At 40.5% G+C, this 19,726-nt stretch overlaps 2 protein-coding genes across 4 annotated transcripts; one reads left to right on the forward strand and one right to left on the reverse strand.

The window, feature by feature from the left end:
- Positions 1–1,345: 1,345 nt before the first annotated feature.
- Positions 1,346–4,021, forward strand: eif4ebp3 (eukaryotic translation initiation factor 4E binding protein 3). The gene is made up of 3 exons (XM_027000131.3): positions 1,346–1,684; positions 2,764–2,931; positions 3,523–4,021. The coding sequence occupies exons 1-3, from the start codon at positions 1,552–1,554 to the stop codon at positions 3,552–3,554; spliced, it is 333 nt and encodes a 110-aa protein (XP_026855932.1). The 5' UTR covers positions 1,346–1,551; the 3' UTR covers positions 3,555–4,021.
- Positions 4,022–6,783: 2,762 nt separating this feature from the next.
- Positions 6,784–8,422, reverse strand: tmsb (thymosin, beta). Of its 3 annotated transcripts, none has more exons than XM_027000146.3 (3): positions 8,267–8,422; positions 7,668–7,778; positions 6,784–7,043 (listed from the first exon to the last, which is right to left on the reverse strand). In XM_027000146.3, exons 2-3 carry the CDS (start codon positions 7,765–7,767, stop codon positions 7,009–7,011), a joined length of 135 nt encoding a protein of 44 aa, XP_026855947.1. In that variant the 5' UTR covers positions 7,768–7,778; positions 8,267–8,422; the 3' UTR covers positions 6,784–7,008. The 3 variants fall into 3 exon arrangements, with proteins under 3 accessions (XP_026855947.1, XP_035383314.1, XP_081575532.1); XM_035527421.2 differs by having other exon boundaries at positions 7,668–7,803; positions 8,267–8,348; XM_081719406.1 differs by having other exon boundaries at positions 7,668–7,769; positions 8,267–8,321.
- Positions 8,423–19,726: the final 11,304 nt, after the last annotated feature.

Genomic DNA, 19,726 nt, shown 5'->3' on the forward strand with positions numbered 1-19,726 from the left:
TTGCTTTCAGTTTGCTTTTCAGATATATTTGAGTTATATACTTGGGTCAGATGAAGGAAAAACTACATTTCAACCATTGGGAAGTTGAATTATAAAACTAAATTCTTGGCCTGAATATAAAAGTGTCTGACATGGATGTGTACTTGAACTTGAGCAATCCAGGTGCTTGTGATGGAAAACGATAGAATACTGCTGTTACTCTTAGGAGGTAGTTTTTTTCTACCCAAACATGCCACTTAATATTCAGCTAGACTTGCATTTTCAGAAAAGGAAAACTGCTGTAACAATATTTAAGTCCCTTCAGACTGATTTATGGAATTTATCCATTGTGTTTGTAGTCTGGGTTGCTAGGCTGGACATCTGCAAGTAATGATCTGAACAGGCCAATGTAAATTAGTAACATGGAAGGATTCCTTGGGGAAATTACGACATTTTATTATAAATGTAGTTTTGACTACAGCTCCGAGGAAAACAATGTTTTTAAACGATGTATTTGTGAAGTCATAGCTTTTAACATGGTGATCAGTTGGTTTCACAATTCAAGCGGTTTAAAAACATGAACAGGTACTGCGATTATTTGCTTATTTTTCTATCCTACTGCTAACATCCTCGATAAGATGAACCTTTGTTTAACCGAGGTAAGCTGTTTTGTTCAAAGTACTCCCCTCCTAAGTAAAACGACCCAGAAAGAACCGACTCTGTCTGTTGGTGTTATTTATTCTTAAAGACGTTCGTCCTTTTTTTGCTTTGCAAACTTGAACAGGTGGACATTGCAGTACTTCGCTGAATTCAAATCCGTTTTAAGAATGCTTGTTTCGTATGGTGACGGCAATTTAATTTCACATTAATTATATATTGCTTGTTCATAAATATAGCTGTTATTACACTTGGACTATGCGCAAACGCACTTCTAAAATGTGCAATGTATGATTTTTGCCTATAAGCCTATTTGGCCTCAAGATCACCCATCTGCCAACACAGGGAATCCACGTTCCTTACTTTTCCATACTATAGCCAATGACATACGAGTATACTGGAACAACATTTGAGAATTGATGAAAACACATTTGGATTCAGCGTGGAAAACAAATGCATAATACTCTTTTGGAATCAAAAACATTGTTGACCAGTGTCTTACTTACTTAAAATGCCAGTTTCGTTATAGTTACTCATGTTAACGAACTGAAAGAAATTAAACTTTCAACCAGCTGCAGGTATAATGGGCAGATATGGCCGTTATGTAGGCGCAGCTTTCACGTGACACCTAGAGGTATTGCGTCAGCCCCCGCTGTTTTGACGCGATGTTTGGCTCCTCCCCCTAAACGTGCTTCAATAACACGTGCGCATGTGGAGCGCTTTGCTGAGCTTTGGCAAGACGACGAGCTCGTAGATCTTTGTCTTCCGTCAAGGCACAACAATACGATAAAGCTTTAAGTCCTATTGTATAAAGTAGTTTGTAGGCTACATAGCTCAAGAATCAAAAGCTCGAAGCTGTTGTGTTGTTTTTTTTGTAACTTCAAGTAACTACTTACGCGAACTTGACGTTTAGTCATGTCGACTACCTGCGAAGCGTCATCAAGCTACCCCATTCCTAGCCGTGCCTCAGACGCAAAAAACTGGTCTCCCCTGCCCGAATGTTACAGTCAAACTCCTGGAGGCACAGTCTTCTCAACCACCCCTGGAGGTAAGTCGGCGTTTTGCTCTTTTGAATCTTCATATTTAGAATCAAGGTTAATCGTTTCATTTTATTGCAACCTACCATCTATAGGCTATAGGATCTCTTAATAAAAACAGTGTCGAGAGCCTCCTCAAACGCTAGTGCACTAAGTGCTCAGACCCACAACATTCTCTAGAAATCTAATATCTAATCACAAGACAGTGCTGGTATGCAGTAATGATGCCAGAGGCAGTTGAATAAATAAACAAACCACTACCACTCAAAAGTATTCTTGTTACACAGAGTACAAGTGTCAGGCCAGGGTCTGAACACATTGGCATGGTAATAAGGATAATAAGCTGTAACTGCTGTTTCTAAATCAAGATGAGGGTAACCTTGCTCATGTAAACTGTCCTTATATTCTGAGACCCTTCCAAGGCACTGTGCACAGGAACTTCCTTCCTATGTGTATATAAAGAGGTGCAGCTTCAAATAACAAGGCCGCATGTTTACTGTTTTGAAGCCTTACCGTTGTGTATAGAGTATGAATGCAGGCCTACTGTGGGTTTCCAAACACTACAAAGGTGGATAAGATGGAGTTAAGCTAGGATTGCATAGGTGGGGTAGCATAAAAAAAGATTAATTGGTTCAAATGTGTGTCTTAAAGATTTCTTACCTCCTAAAGATTAGTTATTTTGATTGTGGAGACTGATTTTAGATCAGTAGTCCTCACTCTGGTCCCTAGTGGTACCAGTAAACTCTCATGTTGTGTTTCATGAGCAAAACACAGAGCACATTCACAGGATCACCGTGTGCTTTCCTGTACTTAATGCACTCAAGCTCTCTCCTGTGTAACACACCAATCAGGTTCCCCCTCTCTCCCCCCCACCCCTTTAAATTAACTCCCCAATCTTGCCACATATGTTGTGTAACATGTTTTTCTGTATTCTTAAACTGCACACTGCCCGGGCACTGGAAGCACAGTGTAAGATGGGGTGTAAATCAAAGCCAAGTATCTTGCGATCTCTTGCCAGTAGTCTTTGGCTCGGTTTTGGAGAGCCTGCTGTGGGTTGGCCTTTCTAACCATGTAAGCACCTTTCTTCCAGGAACCAGAATCATCTACGATAGGAAGTTTCTTCTGGAGTGCCGGAACTCCCCAATTGCACGGACCCCACCGTGCTGTCTCCCCCACATTCCAGGGGTCACCATGCCCTCTGCGCACCCTTTGGGCAGCTTGCAGGAGCGGCAGGAGGAGAACTGCCAGGAGCTCTCTGGTGAGGCTCCTCTCCTATCATTCTCCCTCTCTGACATCTTCACACGCCTGATTCTCCTCACACATGGATTGGCAACTACAGCCCACGGTCCATTTCCAAACGCAGGGGGTTCTAGGAAAACCTGAGGAATGCGTTCTGGAGTGTCGGGCTTTTTTCACTTTTGAAAACCACAACCACAGCATTTGCCTGTGAAATCCTGTAGGGGGCTTCTGCAAAAGTTAAATCTATGTTGGCGTCGACTTTTCAATTGCTCTTCCTATGGAAATAAAAATTCCATACTTGCAGCTGAAGTAAGTTTTGAAGTAGAGGTATTAGAAAATCATAATCTACTGGAGGCAACAGCGACCAGCTGCTGTTTGTTGTTCCCTTTTTTTACGAGGTCATGTTTGAAGGAGACTGTGCAACTGTTTAACAAGGAAAGCAAACAAAAATGTGTCTGATCTGCTCTTGGCATGCCAATCCCCCATACCAGAGGGAGGTTTGTTGCTGTGTACCTTACACCACGTGTGGAGTGTGACTAATGGTGCTTTGTTTTGTGTGTGTCAGTCTCTTTGTGTTTGAACTCATTCACCCCCATTCTTTCTGCCATAGCTGATGACAGCCAGTTCGTGATGGACATCTGAACCTGTGATGCAACTCCTATGGAGAAATCGTCTGTTGCGGATTTTTCTGCCAGCGCTCCCGATCCAAGAAACGAAGGATTCCTCCTTTTCTAAAGACTCCATGTTTCATTAAAAAAAGCATTTCTGAACAATGAAATGCATAAGGGGGTCAAGGAGTAGTATTTTGAGTTTGGTGAACATTTGTTTTTAAGTAACTGAGTAGCCTCAGTTATTGGGAGGTATCTTGCTGAACCCTCCACTTTACTCATCTGAAAGGTTGCCAAATTTATATGAAATCAACATTTTATAATGACCTGCAATTGTGCCAATGTAACATTTCTTTGTACATGTTCTTCAGTGTTTGAAGGTGAGAAGTAACCTATTAAGGTCAGTTAAGACAGTTCCTTGTACTGAACTTTAATTTAAACATTTTTTGTTCAATTACATGGAACAGGATGACAACCAAATAAAACCAAAACTTAACTGTCTGAATTTGTCATTTTACTCTTATTTCATTGTTTAAAATGAGTGAGGGGTGTGGCTTTTGAATGCTGTCATTAATGACAAACCTGTTTGTAAAGCATAAAGTGTTCTTTCCCTCCAACGAAGACTAGACTGCTTATGTGGTTCCCGCGATCCCCTAAGGATGTAATGTAACATGTCTGGAACAGTGCTTGGTTGTTTTCACAAGGTATGCGTGTTTTTTTTCTTTTTTTTTTTTTTTTTTTGTAATAAATATACTGTTTTCGCCATGACCTGCAATATGTATTCCCAAAGCAGCCCTTTTTTTTTTTTTTTTTTTTTTTTTTTTTTTTTTTTTTTTTGCCGCCTGAAGGAAAAGTGTGAGAAGCAGCAGCAACTATACAATGACTGACTCACACCAGCATTATATGGCCGCGTTCTCATTAGAACTCTGCATTGCTTGATCTGTGAAGCAGAGGCCATGTTGAAGAGTGTGTATCATTTGCAGGTAGAGTGTACAGTGTGTACAATTACAGTGTTTGGCTGAGGATATCGGAACATGATGTTTCTTGAGTGCCTGGAGTTGGATCCTGGGGTGAGTGTGTGTTTGTGTTTTATTTTGGAAGCTGTTTTCTGACTTCACCCAGTTTTTTTCCCTTTTTACCTAGTTCTACCTGGATGCCAGGGTAGAACCGACATGGCTTAAAACAACATGGCCTTATCTCAAATGGAAGATAAATAACTGAGATGAACAAATGTGTGTTCTCAATATGTGCAGCAACAGATATGCATCAGTTCTTGTTCCCTTCTCCAGTACATTTCTTCCTCAGAACTCATGGTTCTGGACTGGTCTTTCCTAGCCTAAGCAGGCAGCTGAGAGAGGGAGAAAGGGCACTGTGTCCACCAAAACACTCCCTGTCCTGTTCTGGGAACAGCCTGCAGCTACTTAGAAACATAGGAACACCACAAGGGCAGTGAGTATCCTTCAGTGGTCTGAGCAAGCTTTTGGGCTGGAGAGTTTTCCTTTAAGATGGTCTTTAGCTTGCCCCATTTTTTTCTAGTACATTATTTATGCTTTCTTCATTTCTGGCTATGTTAAATTGTCTGCGTTTTATGACTTTCCACATGTATTTCATCTTTACTCCAGTCTCTGTTCTAAACATTCCCTTATCTGTGCTGTTTACCACGTGTCCCATTTAAAGAGTTCACCTTTGACCCTGTCATGTTTCACAGCAGTGATATTCAAAATGCCTTGTTTTGTTATTTGAATGAACTGCCTGAATATAGGCTTGTATAAGCATGTTTCTTCCTGCAGGGTGCTGTAAAGTAGTACAATGCCAGCTGCAGAGTCTTTCTTCTATGATAAGTGTCTTGGGAATATGAGCTGGGATCAGAAGCACCTGTTGCTTTGGTTAATCTTATCGCATGTTTCATGACTTCAGTCCTGCATCCCACAGCAGGTTTCTGTGCCATGAATCACGCTCATGTGATGTTTTGTTGTCAGCTTTAGTGACATCAATGTGAACTGCAAAGAGGGAAAACAAAAACTAAAAAACTATAACACCCAGTAAGATAAGATCCTGTAAGATGTGCTTTTTTTTTAGTAGGGTCAATTGTATTCAGCCGCCCACTATATAAGTTCATTACCAAGGGGATAGGTTTTGTAAACGTCCACAGGATTACAGCATTAGAGCCAAGTTAATTTTATATCAACAAATTCAGGAATTCTGGTCAGGAATTTAATTCACTTCTAGTATGCGGTGGACTTACCAGTGCCTCGCTTATACAGTATGGGTGTGTTCAAAGCTCTGGCTGGTGTGTGGGAACATGCAAATTTTGACGGTTCCCCTTTAGTAGCATGCGAGTGTGTCACCTGCAGGAATTTAGCAGCCCCACACAAATCTCAGTCACATTTCACTCCCACACACACAAAAAGGTACAAACTATGACCCTTGTCAGAACAAGTCTGACCTATATATTCACACTGGTTTTTAAATGACTGGTTATGTGATTAGCTTGTATAAATGAGTGAGATCTCTCCTTTAACCACAAAGAATTGAATTATGTTATAATCACTCTTTTTTTTTTTGGCTTATCTATTTTTAGATTTTGAAAGTATTTGTATTTTGTATATGAATAGATCATGATTTTAAGAACGTAAGGGTACAAATGCACAATTACATAATTAAGTGTTTACTTTTACTCCACTGCAAGTATTTCACTTTTTACTTCACTATATTTTCCAACAAACATTTATTACAGTTATGCAATTTATAAAAGGGTGGAATTTACCTAGTTATTCAGGGTGTCTAGGAAAACATTGCAGTATAGTGTGAATTACCAATGGAGAGGCCTAGTACTTTTTTTTTCCAGAACTCAATTATCATGTAGCTACTCACTCTTATTACTATATATTGTTTTCTTCATGCCCATATTTGACCAATGTGTTCTAATTTATGAAGTGCAGGTATAACACTTACACAGTGTACAGTGTTGTTTACTTGCCAGACAACACATGAAGCTCAGCTTTCAAGAAATCTTCAAAATTAGTTGACCAAAAGGGTTAGCTGCCATCTCCATTTAGCCCTGTTAAGTTAGTGGGGCTAGTTCCATCTCTGTTATGATGGGGTTGTGAATGCAACATTACAAGTGTAGGCATGTGTTTTAGCTCTGCAATTTGATATGTATTTAAACAAATAGAGTAGGATTTATTTTTTATATTATAGGTTATATCACTTATGCTAGATCCCTTATCATTGTCAAAATCTGAATGATTAATCCAGGCTGCTTCACATTTCTGACACTTTTAATACATTCCATTCCAAATCACAAATTCAACAAAAAACATATAAAACAAAATCCAAACATCCCCCGCCCCCCCAGTGAATTTGGTGTAATCAAGTCAGTCATAACTAATATAAAGCTTTTTCAGGCTCTGTCTTCATGGACATCCCGTCTCTGTCCTTTGTCTCTTCTGTCTTCTTTGAGACATTAATATCCGTTCATCTGATGCTCATGCTGAGGTTTGTCTCCTCTCCTGCTCGATGGCTGCAAAATCACACATGCACTGTTTAACAAGGCCATGTCGCATTCTCACACACTGGCACTAGAAGGAACAGAACCAGATTAATTTGATTCTGTGCAGGCAAGGCGACATGGGGTCTTTTTTTTTTGCTGGGGGGGGGGGGTGGTATCACCAAATGGGTGTCCGTATTGAGTTACATTAGTATCAGGAGACAGCATAAGGAGGTAGGCAGCTGGCTGGAGTAAGCCGATTTCATAGTGATTGCATCTGAAGTGGGCCACAGATGTGTCCGCTCTACCCTTCCAGTCTGTAGAGTGTTATTGTAGAGCTGATTAGATTTAAGTAACACCGTTGGGGAGCAGAAGAGACAGCAGTCTTGTTTAATTGCTTTGTATATTTATATCTTTTTGGTGTTACCTTCCAGGTATTTCTAAATGACTCTAAAATGAGTTTTTGTTAATGGTTTTAGTAACTCTTATGACTCTTTAACAAATCACTTTATTCTAACATTGATCTTTTAGTTCAATGTCAAAGTTAAACAAGTCAAAGTTAAACAAGCTGTGTCATGTGGCTACCTTACACAAATAGCCCAAAGGAAGAGAGAAGCCTGGAAATGTGATTAGACTGTAATGAATTTTGACACTCACTTTCCTTAGTGGGCAAAGGATTCTTCTCCCGGGTTTCTGTCTTCTTCAGTTTCGTCTTGTCAAAGCTTGTGATTTCCATCATGCTGGGTTTGTCAGCCATAACTGTTGACTCTCAACATTTTCATATTTATTACATCTATTATCCATACAATAACACAGTCACACTCTAAGTTATTCTACTTAATTTGTCTAATTAAAAGAACATTGTTTTTTTTTTGTGTCCAAAAAAGTCTTAAATAGGATATGCTGTGATTATTGCTTAGTCCATATTTCTAATTATGCAGTGACTGGACAATGTAGCCCCATTAAACAAATGAACAAATGAAGAAATGGTAAGTGGAACTAGCTGGTACGACACAAGATGTATGTGTTGAGTAGGTCACGGGTAGGGCTATGTACAGCTGGCTCGGCCACTCTTTTCCTTCATTCGTTACTTTTTTTGTTCTTCTTTTCTACATCTTTTTCCCAGCTATGTCTTCAGGCTTCCATTGTATTATCTCTCCCCACTTCTGCTTTACCCATTATTACTGATCTAAAATCAGTGCAATATTTGAAAAATCCCAAATGCATGCACATAATAGCATAACCCAGTGTCTTACCGGATTCCGGGTGTGCCAGAGAAGACAGCCGAGCCACAGTCGGTTACTGAGACGCGTGTGAGTGTGACGGCCGGGGAGGGGGTTTTCCATCAGTCCAGCCCTGAGCTTGTCCGTATCGCCACCCTTCCCTGATTGCATCAAATATTCATGGAACTGAAAAATGGTTTTGAAGTTTTAAAATGTAAGTTTGATAACTATGTAGGACAGAAAGGCTATATTGGGTTACATTTGGAACCTGATAACGAAACAAAGGACACAAAACATCCAAGGCTGGGATTTAAAAACTTCAGTAAAGGTTAAATGGCAAATGTCTTGTGTAAGGACTATCACAGAGCTAATTATATTTAAAATAGTAGTGTAAACATCACTAAACAACAAATTTTTATTAATATCAAATTATTCTAAATAAAAATTTGATTTCTCTGGGATCCAAACACTTCTAATGATAGATTCCAACAATAGAATCATAAATGCCAACTGAATGTATTTTTGTTGGTGAGAAAGCATGTGTGATGACCAGTACACAGTTGCACTTTCAGGTCTGGACAATGGCTCTGAGACATGAAGGATAAGGGTGTGGTTTGTGCCAGCTGCATTCACCATGCACAGAGACGCACAGACTAACACATGCTGGTTGAGAACAGCTGCGTCGCACACCCTCCCATGCAAGGAGGAGGTGGCTGCAAGCATCAGTTCCACCCAGCTGACCCTGCAGAGGTCAGGCCTCAGGGTGCGGTCTGATCTCACCTGTGCTTGGCAATGGCTCATCACACCGACTGTCTTGAGTTGAAAGCTGCTAGTTGAGATGAGACAAAATTAGCCTTTTTTTTAGCCTGGACTGCTGGTAGCAGATTTATATTTTAAAGCACACCAGGGCATGCTGAGGTTTATATAAAATATTCTAAATACTTTATTTTCGAATGAATGTGTTACATCCCCCCCCCCCCCCTTTCATTCAACATTTTAGACTAATGTCAGTTTTGTAAGTCAGATAATCCAAGAAAACGTAGCGTGACGCCTGTTATGTGCCTGTGTAATGTTGGCCACTGTTTAGCAGTTCTATAATGCGCAATTTCAGTTTGCACACACAAAAAAAAAAAATTCCCCTTCCCAATATGCAACCACCAGATGGACTCAGTGCACAAGGAATACAGGAAGCTTTGCTCATAACTACACACAAACACACTACTGCTGCTTTATGCTGTGTTCTTTGACCATGTGTTCTGGAGGGTTCCTCTGAAGGCAGATGTAACAGCGGTAGGCGTAACCTCTGCCCTATGTTCAGGGAGTATCTAACTGGGGAGCCTGTGTTGATGAGGTACTTTGCCCCTGCAGGTTCTGGGTGCACTGGAAGGGGTGTGAAGCCTTTGCTCTCATATCAGTCATATCACTGGGGAATTATAGACGCACTGGGCTGAAACAGAAATTTACATACAGTTAGTGAGTTTGATGACTCAAATTCTAATTTAGTTCAGTGTAAAAGGCTGCTCTAGATAAGAGTGTATGGTAAATGTATGCACGGTAAACGTATAATAGAGATAGTGGCTCATGTCGTTTTGTAAAAAGGATGGTGATGCTTGGAAAACTTCTACATGCCAGCATAAATACTTCTTTACACTCAGTTAGCTAGACTTATTTCAATTATAAGCCAAGAATACAACAGTAATCAAAAACAAGGGAACGTGTAAAATGTCTGTCCATCAGATAACGCTGAACATGTTTGACCGTTAGAGGGCGCTCTGGAGCTTTCATGTTGCACTAGGTTCGAACACACTTTACACTGAGTACTTGTAGTTATTGTTATAGTACAGTGATTCATATTACTCACTATGCACTAGTCAGCCACACTCAGACTGCTCTCATTGACCATTTTACCAGTCTCTATCAGGCCCAAATTAGAGCATCAACCCAAATCTATCTTAAACCTTGCGCCACAACACTGGACTGAAATGACACCAAACGAATCAACTTGACTGTTGAATTTCTTAACAGCTTCCATCATTTTACCTCGACAGTAAAAGAAAAGCAGTAAATACATCGCGGTCTATGAGTAACGACAAATGCCTTCAGACCTCGGTGGGGAAGGGAAAAAAGAAACCCCTGGTCACATTTGACATTCTGCAGAGAAATTCCCCTCCTCCGATCACGTCCCTCTCTTTTCTCGCTCCTTGAAGCAGAAGCCACTTGACGCGTCGCAGCTGTGTGCGGCAGAGCAAAGCGCCGTTCCCCCTTGTCAAAGTCCACTCCACACGCACTCCCCCGCCTCCGTCCCTGGACATCGCGCTTATCACTTCATCCACACGGTATTAATCACTGTCGTCAAGAGGGTCGTCCGGGGATCCCTTCAAAGCCGGCCAAGCGTTTAATGCCCCAAACAAGACTCTGATTTACTCTGTCTCCCGAGAAAAGAGGCCTGTCACACCTCAATTCTCAGCCAACTTAGGAAACATGTGACGTGTAATTAGGTATTTATTTGCCTTATTAAGCACACGCCATCATATTTAAGGGATATTATATTTTAGGTGTGCATATCTGCACGGAAAGCTTCATTACTAGTGATTACTTTGATTTATATATACACGAGGAACGTTTAAAAAATTGGTGTGTCAATTAACACTCAAGTCAATTTTATTCTGTACTATCCATAAATTGTTTCTGCACAAATCCTTACATTTATAACTTTAGGTTTATGGCTCTTCTGTTTACTTACAAACTCACTTAATGTTTTCTCTAAGCTAACAAAAGATATAATTGTTTTAAAAATGCTTTATTTGTCAAACTCTCCTGGCTTCATTGTCTAAAGTATGCAGGCGTTCAGGGCAATTTTGCACACGTTAACTGTCCACGTAGAGCGACTCATTCCTTGGTGTGGGAGGAATGGAGGACATCGTCGATGGTCCCGAAGGGCCGTGTATTAAACCATCATAATTTACTTAAAGAAGGCGCTCAGTGGCGCCACCACCTAGGAGTTCCTGGTATGAAGTTCCTATGAAACCCCTTGCAGTCAGCGCTCTGATTCTGGTCATTTCATTACTGCCCACAGTCATGGCCTGAAGAAATGGCAGTAGGGGTGGCTTCCTACACATGTTTCTTTAAAAAAAAAACAAAAAAACAACAACTCTATTAACTGCATTCTGTGTGAGAAAGAGTCTGTGTGATTATATGTAAAACTACATTCTGATACCCGTAGTAAATGGATCTTAATTACTTAATTTCTGTGGTTCTTGTCATCGACTGCACACGTGGTTTGTGGACTACTGTTCAGCTGTATGTGCATAACCACATGCGATGTCGTGCCTTTCTCCTGGTGTTTGAGGGTGTTGATCCAGATGTGTCTCAGCTTCAAGCAGCACCTGGCTGCTGGTGTCCAGGAACAGGACTGGTTCTGTCTTGAGGGTGGAACTCCAACTTTGGCACATGACTAGATGCTGTCCACTTGGCATTAGCGTGAAGGTGGGGACCATAGAACTTCACTGCCAGATATTGTTGGGGGCCTTCTGCAGTTATGTTAATGGGGGACCAGCTCAAACCAGCAGGTGCAAGTTGACACTGATTGATGCCGCCACTCTTCCTGATTTGGAACAAAGGCGACGTGTGTCCATCTGCGCCACAGTTCAATTGTGCCGTGCTCTTGTAACTGAGTAAAGGGCCAATTCAAAATCCATTCTTGGAGACCGACGAGGCGCTTTCGTAAGGGGCCCCAGTTGTCATGGCAACCGTGCACTAATACAAGCCCTGATAAAGGGAATGGTGCGACGGCGGCCGGGTCTGACAGAGTCGGAGGCAAGCGGCTGTGAATGTGCTAGGACAAAAGCGGTGAAGAGATCGGAAAGAAACTGTCACATTTTCAAGCCGCGGAGGCCGCTTTCTCTATGACTGCATCACTGGGTCTTCAGCTGGGTGTGTGTGTGTGTGTGTGTGTGTGTGAATGCATACGTATGTACATGTGGCTGTGAAAAGGCCCAGCTGTGAGGTCTTGGAGGTTGACTGCAGGCTGAATGCTACAGGCTTAACTGGAATCAGAGCTTCAGTGGGGTGGAGTAGTGAATATGCTCGCTCTCTCTCTCTCTCTCTCTCTCTCTCTCTCCCTCTCTCTCCATGTTGCTTTCTTTCTCTCCTGCTCTCGCCCTCTCCCTGTCTCGCTCTTTCTCTCACTCTCGATTTGTCCTTCCCTGTCTCTCGCTTTCTGTCTCTCCCTCCCTTACATAAAGGCAGTGTGGCTGTGGAGGCGGTTTACATAAGGGCTCCAGCGTAATGCTTCATCATGATGCTGCACACTGCTTGACAAATCACACTCTGCCTCCCCCTGTGCATGCGCTCGTGAAAGACCCATTCTCTCTCTATCTCTGTTCCTGTGGTGATTTTTGTGCATTAGCCCTCAGATACACCCATGCCCACTGTGATGGTACAGTTTAATATTATCAAACCGAACAGTGGTGCGACTCTCATTGAAAATAGCCTTCTCTTGCTTCACAAGTCACAGTCTGCTCTGCAAGAGCAGCCGTTAAAAAAAAAAAAGAAGCCCTGTCAAACTTGAGATTGGAATGTAATGCAAATGCTTCATCTTGCCTTCCAGTTCTTCATTTGCATGAGATGTAGCAAAGGATTATTCAGTATGTATTTATAGACTTTGTCATATTTATTCAGCCATTGCATCTTAAATCCAGTGTTTGGGTGATAAGGGAGTCCTTTAGTTAATCAAACCATGGGTGACATACAAATGTACTGATCTGAGAATATACTCTTGCGAATAGTGCATTTTATTGCCTCAGACATGAGGTCCTTGGTGTCTGTACTAAAAAAAACCCCAGATTCACTCACGCTCTCAGAATTCACTTGGCCTTTATGTCTATTCAAGTTTGCTTGTCAGGATGCATGTGTGTGCACATGTGCACACATGTGCACCAGTAATTGTGTGGCACTGCAAGCACAGGCAAACAAAATGGCAATCAAAACTGAGACGAAATGTGACGAAGGAGGGAAATAACTCCTTTGCAAATCAGTGTCTCTGCCATGCCACTGCTTATTAGACATCACTCCAGGTGTTTTATTTGACTGATCAGCCTTTTCTCCGCATCCAATCTCACCACTGCCTAAGCTCCCTGTCCTCTTGACACAGCATCTCCTCAGCACACTAACAACCAGAGGCTAAAAAGGAGACAAGAGAGAGAGAGACACAGAGGCAGACAGAGAGGGAGACGTAGAGTGCAAATACTATCTGGGTTGCCTCTTGGCTTGCTCTCTGCAGTCCTGTGTCTGCTTTTACCCTTTCCCTTTTCAGGAAGTCAAACTGTATTGTGCAAACAATAATTGCGGCCTCTGCAGTAAAAGGTCGAGGGCCTCTCTTTGTCTGGGGGAACCATGTAACCTATTAGCTTTTAGAAATAATAAACACTTGGCAGTTGGTGGTTGTAAGTGGTCACTGGCCCGGGAGAATGTGATGGTTCTTCAGAGGTTAAGGGAGGTGACAATGTAGGTGAGTACAAATTTTACAGTTGTTCCAGATTAGAGCTCTTATCCAGGCTCAGAGATGATTTAGTGCTGACACAAACAGTGAAGTGAAGTGCTTATCTGCCACAGCCGGGGCCTCTAGAGATCGTGTCAAGACGTTTCCGGTGAAGCACTCAGTCTTTTTCATGCACCGAGAATGTTAATGTGGTCTTCTTGCATAAATCAAGATTCAGCAGTACAGTACTGATGCATCAATTTGCATCTGAAAATTGCATTTTAGGAGCAATAACTCTTTTATATCATGATGCTTTTCCAAGTTATGCATAAACACTGAAGACATCAAAGCATTGTTAGGTAATGGAACTGTTAAACAGGTCTAAAACTAGACTTTCATTGGACATTTTGTTATACAGTAACAAAAACGTTATTGTTTTGATACTCCAGCAAACGGAATTTGCAATAATGACTAACGTTAACCTGTTAAATTCTGGGAATACAGCACTGCCCTTTTTAAAAATAATCCTCCACCCATATATAAAGACAAGCACACTACATGGCAAAAGTATATAGATATTCTCCTACTTACTGAGTTCAGGTGTTTTAGCCACATTGTAGTGAAGGCAGAGGCACTACTTGCCACCAGGCAAGGCAGGCAACTGCTTGGGGCCCCAGACCAGTGGGGGGACCCCTGAGGGCTGACAAACTTTAAACTACAACAGTAGCACTGTAAAAAGTTTCCAATGAGTATAAAACATAGACCGTCTATGGTATGAGACCTGAATCCTCTAAGTGGGTCCCGCCTGACTCCACTCACTCCCACTGCTAGTAGCATGCATGATTGTTTAATGACAACAAGTTGTCAACAACAGATGCCAGTCAACAAAAATGAAGAGGAGTTACCCTTCTGGCAATGAAGAGAAAGAAGAAAAAAGAGGAAGAGTAGAGTAAAAAAAAAAGCATGATGGTGGTGAATGGAGCAGATAATGATGATTAAACATAATGCCAAATAACTATGTGAATGCTAGTTTAGCCTTAACTGTAGGGGAGAAACTTGAATAACACAACTTCCACCAAAATTTACATGATTTCTTTTGTTTACTTTTATGTTTAACTTAAAGTTAACCTAGGCTGGAGGGGGGTCCCAATATACTCCAGAACCGCCACTGATTGAAGGCCGTGAGCACATCTGACTTTGAGCAAAACTGATGACAAACTTAAGACAAACCTGTGGTCTGACTAACTGTCATCGCAGCGCGACTGGTAAAACAGAAACAGAATTTGCTACATAGAGACTTCAATAGGCTTCCGGATGATACATCTGTCACAAACAGCAGATCCCGGGAACAACATCTAAGACTTCTGTCCAGAAGAGTGCAGTCCAGGGAACAGTCAAGATACTCTGCAGGACCATCAAGCTATTATATATATATGACCCAACAATGTCTCTCAATCACACAAACAGAGGTAGGTAGAGTAGCCAAATACTGTAGTAAAAATAATGAGGTAAAAGTAAAAATAGTTACAGTAAAATAATAATTATTAAAGTACAAGTAAAGTAGTGATTTAAATTGAAAGTAAAGAAAGTATATAATTAAAAGACCCAAGTACTGAGTTTAATACATTTATTATTCAAAATAGAACAGCATAATCATTAGCTGATTTGTGCAGCACATAGAAACACCAAATTAAATATGACTAAACTAATTTAATTGTAATAAAATATGCTGCCAACTTCAAATGATACAGCCTAGCATCTCCTGAGTTAACACACTTTTTAATTAAAGCTGCACTATGTAAGTTTGGGGAATTGGCAACCTCTCTGATGGATATGTGTAAATTCCATGAAATGTGCAAAAGAACATTTTGTAAAATGGGTTGTGCTGTGTTCCATTTATCTGATGATTGTGAGTGTGTTCATGTTGGGAGTATTCAAAAAGAACTCGATCAGAACTTGGTGATGAAAATGTCCTCTGAGGACATATTTTGAATTTTCTATTGTTGTAATAATATATTTATCAGTATAATACTGTATTTGAGACCTTTCACATCCAGATAAATATGAAAACTTTTACATTTATCAAGCGCTAGTTTAAATTTTAAGTATAAGAATGCCTTGTGACAGTGTATCAATTTATCTAGGTTGCCACAGTTAGTATCATTATCAGTTTAGCTAGAAGGGACTGTTCTATAGAAAGCTATGCCAAAACAATATGCATTTGCTCTAAACCTAGCCTTTTTGGCTGAATACCCATTGCTTTGACATTGTCTGCTATTAGCTATCTGCACTTCTGTCAAAACCTTACATGAGCCACTAGCCCAATGTGACCCAAAGAAACATCATTTAGGTGTAATGGTCGTTAGTCAGCCAGCTGCTCAGTTCCTACCAGCCTCACACCTTCTGCAGTGTGAACCCAACGCGCTGCCTTGCCTGACTACTAACACCTGGCTCTCATTACCTGTTGGTCAGCAGTCCTCCACCAGCTCGTTGTACAGCATCTCACTTCTCCATGTGCAGCGTCTCTCGCACCTGTAGCCGGTTAATTCCTGTTATTTACGTGTTTCACTGTAGCCTACATGTTTTCTTCTGTAGCTAACTATACAAGCGATGTGGGTTTTTTGTAGGGGTTATACATTCATTATCTCAACTAGTTCTATAGTTTGCTGTGTTTTTTCAGTATGTTGATCTCCTGTTCACCTTTAAGCCTTCAAAAGCGTTAGTCCTCGTCAGCGTATCGTTGCCTTATTAGGTTATTTTAGCAAGCTAGCCATCATTAACCAAGTATTCTCCAGATATTTTAATTCAAGCTCAAGACATAAACTTGACAATGAAAAGAAAATGTAGCTACTTTATAGTGGCAAGAATTAATTATCCCATTGTTTACAGAATTACAGAAAGATTGTAATACTCGAATTGATCTGAGAATAACGGCTAGCCTGGTTTGTTAGCCAAACAAAAAAGAACAAGTTTTGAAGCAAAAAAGAGATGGTTATTACCAAATTAGCCAACTACCTTTATCTATATAGCTAAGACAACTCCACAATATTGCATTACATTACAGGGTTAACATTAAATTCTAAAACAATAATAATCTGGCTGGATATTTCCAGTAGCTATTTAACGAGCAAACCGCCAACATAATTTACCTGTTAGGCAAAAAAAGTCAGCTCAGCATCACTGAGTTCAGAACTGCCGCCAACTAAAAACCAAGCCAGTGTTTATTCTTTTAAAAAAAAGCTTGCTGGCCCTCTTCAATACTCTGTTTATTTATTTTGACCACGAAGACACAGAAAATCACTGGGTTTGCCATCCTATCTCCATATGCAATGATATCGCTCTCGCTTCGTTCACTAACTTTTAGCACTGTGACTTTTGAATTAATATTTCATGCTTTATAGGGTGGCCAGCAGATGAATATTATATATTTTAGCAGATGTCTTTGCTCTTGGTTCAGTAATGTGATTTCTTTAACAAACAAGTCTTACATAGCGCAGCTTTAACATCACGAATATCGTCTGAATGTGGATGTGGTTATGGCACAATGTTGCCTAAGGCTGATCTTCTCACTCATCTGCTCAAGCCAAAGTCAGAGTGAAGTCCTAATTTTTCCGAACTGGAAAGGGTCTATGTTAGGGTCAGTATTTGCACAATAGCAAGACGAGGGATTAGTTAACGCTAGCTAATATTTTGTACCATGTGTTATAGCTACAAAATGTTTTCCGATGTCACCTAAATATTATGCATATACGTAGCATCATAGTGGTTTTTGTGGTCACTTTGTAATTAATAGAATTTGTGGGAATACGCTAGAGCTCTTGCACAAGGTAATAGACATTTTACTTTTGGTGATATTTCCATTGCAATTGGGTGACCAATTAGCCACACTGGCTCATTATATATATATATATATATATATATATATATATATATATATATATATATATATATATATATATATATATATATATATGACATATAGCAGACAATCCTTATAGCTGAGAAAAATGTTTTTCTCTTGAAAGAATGTCTTAGCATGCAGGATGCATTGCTGGATGCCATTACTTAGTTCAGCTGTTGTGTTTCTTAGTTACTTCTTTCTGTTACTTGTAGTTTATGTTTTGGTAAAAGATAGGCATTGGTTTTCTCTCAGGATATTCTTGATGTTACAACACTTTCAAATTATTTTCATATGAATAACATTTTACATTTGGGAGTTAGGACAGGTTTCACACACTAGGGTTACATGATGGGATGCAGCACACTACAAAGATGGGTAAGGTATACTGAAATATTTTGTGAGAGTAGTACGTCGTCTGGGTACATTTGGCCTCCTGGAAAAATTAATTTTGGTCACAGTGCATATGACATACTGACTTATCCCAGTCAATACAAGAGTAATACATAGGGGGTTATTTCAAACACAGCCAACCAGTAATTGAACCATCTGGTCTCTAAATCCATATTTTTAAATCCCTAATTTTAACTGGGCAGTCCCCACAAGATAGCAAAATGGCCTGCGCCACCAATCATACAGGACTCAGGTAAGTGTACCCTTCTTTGTTCCTTGTACAACTCTATAGAGGATATTATGTATGGAGTCTGACCCCCTGACATTATTACACACATTTATTGCTAACAGGTATATAAAATCAAGCATGTAGTCACCATCTTCTAAGACAAACAATAGCAATAGAATGGGTCGTACTGAAGTGCTTAGTAAACATATAAAAGAGTAATGGATCTGCTCTGGGTATCTGAAAGTGCTATTGTTGTGAAATGGAAGCATCTAAGAGTAGCAACAGCTCAGCCATGAAATGGTAGACCAAGCAAACTCACAGAGTGGGGGTTGCTGAAATCTGAAGTGTGTAGTCAGCACCAGAATTGTGTTAAGAGATTTATTTAATGGGTTTCCATGGCCAAGCAGCTGCACACAAGGGTAAGCTCACTATATATAGTGCCTAGCACTAGCTGGAGTGGTGTAGGCATGCTGCCACTGTACTCTGGAGCAGTGGAAACCTGTTCTCTAGTGTGATTAATCATGCTTCACCATCTAGTAGTGATCAACAAATCTGTGTTTGACAGGTGACAGTTTTTCTATTATAATGCTACACAAAATGGAATGGTATGTATGAGGTAAGGCCCTTCTGAACAAGGCCTTTCATTCAAATTTACTCAGTTTGGCTTGCCAGCCAGATCTAGGAAGATTACTTGTGGTCCTTCCATTTGAGAATGATTGAGCCCATTGTGCTTTTGGACCCTTTCAATGCTGCAGAAACCTTTTTGTATTCTTACCTTGATTTGTACCTTGCAGGTTGATGCACAGTCATCTTGACCGCATAACCTGGTTTTCACTTGACATATACCACCAACTCTGAGACCCTATATAGACAGGTGTGTACTTAGGACATAATTAGATTATAGACAAGCATCAGATTTTGATTGCGTCAGATTCTTCAAGGTCTGATGTCCAGTCCCCCTTCCCAAGATTTGCACAGCTATGGAGACTGTCGAGTTAAATGAAAACTTGTGCAGGAAAATTTCATACTGGAAGGAGAAGTGATGCTGTTTATACTGGAGAAACCAGTTAGATTAGGGAGGTGGTATAGTTCAGCATTAAATGATAAAGAGCAGGTAGAGTGAGACAGGTCTGATAAAGGCTATTAATAGTATTGAGAAATCATACTTTCCAGGCAAACTGAAATTGTGGTATCTCCAGTTTGGCCTGCTGCCTCGTATTAGATGGCCAATGATGGTGTATGAAGTCCCAATGACAGTATTAGATAAGCTAGAGAAGATTATGAAGTTTAGAAGGAAGTGGCTAGGGGTGCTGTGTGGTTTAAGTAATTTAGCATGGTATGGGAGAGGAGACAAGCTTATTTGAGGAATTTAAATGTGCTAAGGTGAGTTGTGAGATGATTTTGGGATCAAAGGGTGTGGCGATAAAAAGAGTGGCATGAGTGACGAAAGCAGGGAAGAAGGGAAATCCGTGAATAGCTGTACAGTTAGGAAAG

This window comes from Electrophorus electricus, chromosome 8 (genome assembly GCF_041902795.1).
Source record: "Electrophorus electricus isolate QZ-2024a chromosome 8, ASM4190279v1, whole genome shotgun sequence".
Lineage (NCBI taxonomy): Eukaryota > Metazoa > Chordata > Actinopteri > Gymnotiformes > Gymnotidae > Electrophorus > Electrophorus electricus.